This window comes from Pteronotus mesoamericanus, unplaced genomic scaffold (genome assembly GCF_021234165.1).
Source record: "Pteronotus mesoamericanus isolate MK-2021 breed Mesoamerican mustached bat unplaced genomic scaffold, CSHL_Meso_final scaffold_85, whole genome shotgun sequence".
NCBI lineage: Eukaryota > Metazoa > Chordata > Mammalia > Chiroptera > Mormoopidae > Pteronotus > Pteronotus mesoamericanus.
The window spans coordinates 39,731,461-39,739,252 of NW_026555329.1; the positions used below are offsets into that span (position 1 = coordinate 39,731,461).

At 40.3% G+C, this 7,792-nt stretch overlaps 1 protein-coding gene across 1 annotated transcript in view; it reads right to left on the reverse strand.

Annotated features, from left to right (window-relative positions):
- COG5 (component of oligomeric golgi complex 5) overlaps positions 1-7,780 on the reverse strand; it is a 338,428-nt gene extending 330,648 nt beyond the window's left edge. Inside the window, exon 1 of the mRNA XM_054564649.1 lies at positions 7,651-7,780. Coding sequence (XP_054420624.1) covers positions 7,651-7,744 — 94 coding nt within the window. The 5' untranslated portion in view covers positions 7,745-7,780. The remainder of the gene's footprint in view (positions 1-7,650) is intronic.
- Positions 7,781-7,792: the final 12 nt, after the last annotated feature.

Below are 7,792 nucleotides of genomic sequence, written 5' to 3' on the forward strand. Positions count from 1 at the left end.
ACATCTCTGCATCTCCACCCCTCCGTCCCTCCTACCAATCGGGATGAATGTGGTTTCTTTAACTCTAGTTGTCAGACTTCCATACAGCTCAATTTTCTGATGGTTCTGAGTGATGGTTGTTCTATATTTTAGATGTAATTCTGCTGTCGTTGTGCAATGACATGAGCCACATTTACCTACCCCTCCATCATGACCAGAAGTCTGAATCTGGATTTTTAATAGAAATAGGTAAATAAAAACTTACAGGTATTACTAAAATTTAGAATTTGGGGGTAAAATAGTAAATGGGAAGAGAAATTATTCAAAACAGACAATTAATAGGAAAAAAGTGGTGTTAGATGTTAAGATATCTTTCTGTATAGAAATCCACAAACCTGTGAGTGAAAAGAAAAAAATGGGGAGAATTACGAATAAAAAAATATGTAGAAATGAGCTCAATATAGGTATAATCCACTATTCCTAACCATATGCTAGATATAAGTAACACTGCCCTGACAGATTATGAAACAAGCAAAATAGAGTACTTATGAAAACACTTAATTTGTCTATATCCCCCGTGTGTGTGTGTGTGTGTGTGTGTGGTGCTCCATGAGGGCAAAATATTTATTTACTACCACATCCCTAGAGCCTGAACAGTGCCTGACACATACACATTGAATGCCTTTATTTTATATATATGTATAAATATATATATTTTTATATATTACATATATTTTTATATATATATATATACACATATGAAATATATATATAAAAGCAGCTGGAAATATTATTCTGCATTCTTGCCTACTTTCAAAGAAGAATAGAGTAATAGAAGGAAACTGCTACTTTGGCCTTAATTCTGAGAACCATTTCCTTCAGTTTGCCAAGTACTCAGAATTAAGAAGCTGGCCAGGCAGAAAAGAAGAATGGAGATAGCCATTCCAAGAGGAGGGAAGTTTTAAAGGCAGCAAATACCACAGCATATTTTGAGATAAAGGGGAAGACTGACTCAAGTGTGTCTAGACCACAGTGTGTGTGTTGGGCAAAAGCATTAAGAGTAATAGGAGTTGAGGTTCCAAAGGCAGGTTGGGGGTCAGTTCAAAAAGGGGCTGTTAAGACATCAAAATGTTCAGACTATATCCTATTTAAGGTTTTAAAGCCAAGAGCACTATCACTTTAAGAAGTTTCTAGCAGCAGATGGATGATGAGTGAAAAGGAACCAGTGACACAGTGGTGTTTTGGAGCTGGCTCATAGGGGCTCCTGAGAGCTAACTGTTAACTTTCCAGGAGTTGTGTGAGCCAGTGGACATCGCATGTAGGCATCTTAAAACTGACTGTGGTGAGAGAATTTGTTCCATGGAAGCTGGTATACCTAGAAAATCATGGCTTTCCCTATTTTCCCAGAAAGGTGGTTTATCAGCATAGCCATGAACAGACCCACAAAGGCCAGTAAGGTGCTATGTTAACAGCTCAAGTGCCATCATGAAAGCCTATGACAGCAGCACTAAGAGTATCAAGAAAGTGTCAAGTTTGACAAATATTCAGACTGTAATGTGTAGGACTTAGAATCAAGCTAAAAATGGCTGATTACTTAGAGCAAGAAGGATGATTCCTAAGTAACTGACATAAGAGTTCAGTTTTGCATTAAGCCAGACCACAGACCTCTTTTTATAAAGAAAAACATGAACATGCCTCTCTGCCTTCAAAGAATTCATAATGTACATAGGAAACAAGCACATATCTGACCAACCATAGCAATTAGTGTTAACAGAGACTACCAGAGGAAAAGGTTGGAGGAAAGAGGTTCTAAAAATTCATTTAGTCCTGGCCAGCCTTGCTCAGTTGGTTGCAGCATGGTCCCGTAAACAGAAAGGTTACAGGTTCAATTCCCATCAGGGCATATTGCCTGGGTTACAGGTTCAGAACCAGTCGGGTCACGTTTGAAAGGCAACCAATCAATGTTTCTCTCCCTCCCTTCCTGTCTCTCTAAGATCAATAAGTATGTCCTCCAGTGAGGATAAAAAAAAGTTTTTTAAATCCCTTTCAGTTTTTCATATTTAGAATTTATACTATTTGTTCATATGTAGGTTTTTATAGGCACGACTACTAGTGCTTGTTCACTATCAAATAAAAATGTCCAGTAGACAGTAATTCTATAGCTCAGAAGTAAGTACCATACATGTGTGTATTTGTGAGCATAGATATTAATTTTGAAACCATGAAAAAAAAAAGATGACTAGGAAGACAAGCATCAAAAAGAAAATGGAGAAGAGCACTTAAGAGAATTAGAAATCTTTTCTTTAAGCATGAAATTGAAGTCACACAAGGAAAATATTCCAAAAAGAAGTCAAACCCTTTTGAAAGTTCACGTAAATAAAGAATCAAAAAGTGTCCATTTATAGACTTCTGGCCAAGATGGAGGCATAAGCAGACACAGTTTGCCTCCTCGCACAACCAAGAGAAGGACAACAAATTTAAAAACATAAAATAACCAGAACTGAAAGAAAATCGAATGTACAGAAGTCTGACAACTAAGGCACGAAAGAAGAAACATTCATCCAGACCAGTAGGAGGGGCGGAGACAGGCAACCAGGGCGGAGGACACACATGGCAAGGCGAAGTGTGGAGGACGGGGTGGACGAGGCGGCAGCTTGGCAGACCAGGTGGTCCCACGCTTATGTAGGGATAAATCAGAGGAACAGTTGGGGAGCAAGCCAGGACAATCCAGGGTTCCAGTGTGGGAAAAGAAAGCCTCAAAACCTCCTGAGGTAAAAAACTGTGGGGGATGCAGCAGCGGGAGAAACTCCCAGCCTCACAGAAGACTCGGCTGGAGAGATCCACAGGGTCCTTGGATGTACAGAAACCCACCCTCCTGGGAGTCAGCACTAGAAGAGCCCAATTTGCTTGTGGGTAGCAGGGGAAGTGACTGAAAGCCAGGTGAGAGTGGAGCAGTGGCGTTGTTCCCTCTCTGACCCCTCCCCAACACACTGTATCACAATGCAGCAACCTGGGTTGCCCCACCCTGGCGAATACCTAAGGCTCAGCCTCTCCCAATGTAACAGGCGCACAAAGACAAAGAAATATGGCCCAAGTGAAAGAACAGATCAAAACTCTAAAAACAAAACTAAGCAATGAACAGAGAGACAACCTATCAGTGCGCAGTTCAAAATAGTGGTAACCTGGATGCTCACTGAACTGGTTGAGTGAATGGTCGCAAAATGGAAGAGAAAGTAAAGGCTATGTAAAGTGAAATAAAGAAAAAATATACAGGGAACAAAGAGTAAAGGGAAGGACATCAGGACACAAATCAACAATTGGGAGCAGAAGAAAGAGATACATTCAACCATAACAGAATGAAAAAACAAGAATTCAAAAAAAATGAGGAGCAGCTTAGGAACTTCTGGGACAGCTTTAAACATTCTATCATCCGAATCGAAGGGGTGCCAGAAGGGGAAGAGGAAGAGCAAGAAATTGAAAACTTATTTGAAAAACTTATTTCAAAACTTATTTGAAAAAATCATGAAGGAGAACTTCCCCAATCTGGTCAAGGAAATAGACTTGAAGGTAATCCAGGAAGCTCAGAGAGTCCCAAAGAAGTTGGACCCAAGGAAGCACACACCAAGGCACATTCTAATTAAGTTACCCAGTATTAAAGATAAGGAGAGAATCTTAAAAGCAGCAAGAGAAAAGGAGACAGTTACCTACAAAGGAGTTCCCATCAGACTATCAGCTGATTTCTCAAAAAATACCAGCAGGTAAGAAGGGGCTGGCAAGATTTTTTTAATTGAATCTGTTGGGGCAACAGTGAAACCATACAGGTTTCAAATGTACAACTCTGTAACATATCTGCATACTGTATCATGCGCCCACTACCCACAGTAAAGTCTCTTATCACCACCATCTATCCTTGCTTTGCCTTTTTCCACCTCCATTCACCCCCTTTTCCCTCTGGCAATCACCATACTGTTGTCTGTGTCTACGTGGGGTTTTTTTCCTTCTTAATCCCTTCACCTTTTTCACCCAGCCCCCCAACTTTCATCCATCTGACCGCTGTCTGTCTGTTCTATGTATTTATGATTCAATTTCTATTTTGTTAGTTTATTTTCATTCATTAAATTCCACAGAGAAGTGAAATCATATGGTACTTGTCTTTCTCTGACTGGCTCATTTAACTTAGCGTAATATTCTTCTGGTCTATCCATAGTGTCCAAAAGATTTCCCTCTTCTTTACAGCCAAGTAATATTCCATTGTGCCAATGTAACTCAGCCACTTTATCCACTCATCTACTAAAGAGCACTTCGGTTGCTTCCAGATCTTGACTATTATAAATAACACTGTGTCCATTTGATTTATCCACAAGGAAATCACTGCAGACCTGGGCAAAGAAATTTCAAATGCATAGAATGAGTGTGACTAGGTCCGTGAGAAGACAGGGAAGAAAATCCAGAGCACAAGAGAAGGGACTGTCCTTAGGAAGGAGCAGAGATTCACTTCTGTTGTAAATGAAAATATGACAGAAAAAGGGGGGAAAAGATAGTTGTAGGTAAGTTTGGCTTATAGGTTTAATAGCAAGAAAGGAAGAAAGCTCACACCTGCTGGATTCTCCCTTTTTTTTTTTTAAGGTACGTTTCAGTCATTTGTTAAGCTCGAAGGAAGAGGTCTGAAAAGATTTAAATAACCACTGTGGAAGATGGGTAAGAGAAGTAACACGAAAATTCAGAAGTCAGAATTGAGGAATAATTACCCTCCAAAAACTGATTACAGTTCCTGGAATGTATCATACTGAAATACTGGGTTGGCCAAAAAGTTCATTTAATTTTTTTCCATACGACGACTCTAGCAGTGCTTAAGTTGTCTTTACCTTCATGCAAAACAATTTTGTTAGATTGTATTGTAACAGCTGTCACATCAGCATGCGTTTAAAAATTTATCAAAATTGGTGAATCTTTGTGAAGCCATTTTAATATTAAGGAAAGATGGAAGAAAATATACATTTTCAGTGTGTTATGCTTTATGATTTCAAAAAAGGTAAAAACGTAACTGAAATGCAAAAAAAGATTTGTGCAGTGTATGGAGAAGGTGCTGTGATTGACAGAACATGTCAAAAGTGCTTTGCAAAGTTTCTTGGTTATGTGTCAAAAGTGCTTTGTGAAGTTCCTTGATTCTCTTGACATTCTGGCCAAATAATTTTTTGCCGTGGGGCTGTCTTATGCATTGGAAGATGTTTAGCAGCATCCCTGTCCTCTACCCACTAGAAGCCAATAGCAGGAAATAGGTGGCATATTCATAATATCCAAATCAATAAAGTTATTGGTGAAAACGAAAAATGTCTTTTATTTTATGCAAAAAACCAAACGGACTTTTTGGCCAACGGAATATATACCTATGTCTGGCATGTATTGTCTCTTACATTTCTTCTGGGGAGTTCTATTTACACTTCAAAACCAACTGTACCTAGACTTTCCTGACACTCCCCTAACCACTCCCAGTTATCATCGTCCTCTGTATTACTGTTTTACTTTGTACACAATTTTACTGCTACCCTTACAACCCTGTGTCACAGTGCCTCTTTTTAAAGCTCTACAAGTCTATTTCCCTACAAAAGAAGTGAGCTACTTCAGGGTGGGAATTGCTCATATATCAGAGCTCAAAACTTGGTTCAACTGAGTTTAAATTAAGATTCAAACAAAGATGCATTAGACAGAATCTAACCTATGGAACCTAATAAAATCTAGTTCAAAAAATACCACCATTAGTTAGGTTTTGACAAAAGCATATAAATTATGAGAAGGCTGGTAATTAAGGGCAATAATAAAATATACAACAGTCAGAGAAAACAATATAGAACTGTCAGATGTAAGAAACTTCCAAACCTGTAACAATTATTATGCGTTTATTTGAGCCAAACTGACACTTGCAGGGAAGCAAAATATCAACAGACTGAGAAGGTGCTGCAGAAAATGACATTTCTGCACCTTATTTATACATCAGAATCAAAGGAGAAGGCATAAGGGGAGGGGGAGGTTACAAGAAATCCCTTGGGATTAGGGAGGTGGGAGAACGTAAAGCGAGGAAATCTCTGAGACAGAATAAAGAGTAAAAGGAAAAGACAAATACTTTTACATTGGTGGGTATGGGCAGTTTACCATTAACATTTATACCATGTAGAGATGGTATGTCAGAAAACAAGGTAACAAAGAGAGGTTCTCTGGTCTCAAGTCCTGGCAGTTAGACTATGCCCTTAGGGGTATGGCAATGGCAAACCAGGATTACTCTGACATTCCAAAGGTGTGTTGTTGTAAATGCCAAAAGACAACAGACAGGCTCAGTTAAGGTTAAGACTGACCTTTGTCAAGAAAGATACTGGCCTATGACATGACTACCCACCATGACTTGCTTTGAGTTAGAAAGTCTTAATTTCAGACCATCCTATGTGGTTACTTTAAGTCTCTGAGTTTGTAAGGTCGCTATGCAGGCCTCCCCTCGGCTTGTCAGGTTTAGTATATGGCCCCTTTTTTGACCACAGAACTTTATTTCATTCATTTATAACCTACGTGGCCTACAAATGTGTGCATATGCTTCTTACTTTGATGTTCAATTTAAAAACCCTTATTCGTCCTGAGCAGTGTAGCTCAGTTGGCTGAGTGTCAACCACAAAGCAAAAGATCACCAGTTCTATTCCCAGTCAGGGCACATGCCTAGGTTGCAGGTTGGCATAACAGAAGCAATCAATGGATGTCTCTCTCTAGCACTGATGTTTCTCTTCCTCTCTCCCTCCCTTCCCCCCTAAAAAAAAATTTAAAGCCCTTTTTCTTCACCTACTATATGCAAAGTAATGATGTTAACACTGTGGGATATAAAAAGGAGTTTTACAACGCAGTAAAAAAGATTAAATTATCAAATTATTTTAATACAAGGTAGAGTACATGATGACAATTCGGGAAGAAAATTAAGAATAGATGAGAAGGGTCTTAGAAATCTGAACTTTATTCTGAAGAGTAAGAGATTTGGGGCATGTTAACTGTAATAATACAATCTAATGTGCTTCTCAAATGTACTATGTTTAGCTTATCTTCTAATATCTAGCAATTGCTGTCTAAAACTGTCAATAAACCTAACTGTTATATTCAACACATATCCTGGCTTGAACGAATGCTCCAAACCCTCTCCCATGCATGGTTGTGGATAAACGCCACGAAAAAAATAAACGAACCTCCAAGAATTGCTATCTGTGTAGTCTAAGAATTTAACAAAGGGGATGTTCCCAAATCTATTTAAAAACGAGGTCCTCTTTCATGAAGTGTATGTCATCTGTTCTAGGTCTCACACTTCTCATGGATGGAATGCTTTACACTTTCGTCAAGAACTGCGGCAGCAGCCAGTGGCTGCCAACGTTAAGTAACCGGTTGCGCGGTCCCAGGACTTCAGGGAAGCCCCAGGTGCGTGGAGGGCAGAGCTGAAATGAGCAGCAAACAGAAATCAGGTGTCCCAGGAAACAAGGGCTTGCGTGGCCAGCACCCAGACGCCAGGGGGACGGGCGGATGGGAGTGGTCAGGTCGAGACCGGAAAACTTTCTGCAAAGAGACGGGTTGAGTCCACTACCTGGGCCCACGTGCGACGCAGGACAGCTCCCTAACCCCACAATCCGACCCACCCCAACTCCTTACCGTCCTGCAGAAGCTCCCGGACTGTTGCTGCAGCCGCCCGGCAGCCCAGAGCCCCATGGCCAACCAAAGCGACGCCGCCTTCACCACCTTCCATGTTGGCAGGCACCGGGAGTGATGACGTCAGCGGAGCGCTGCTCCGCCT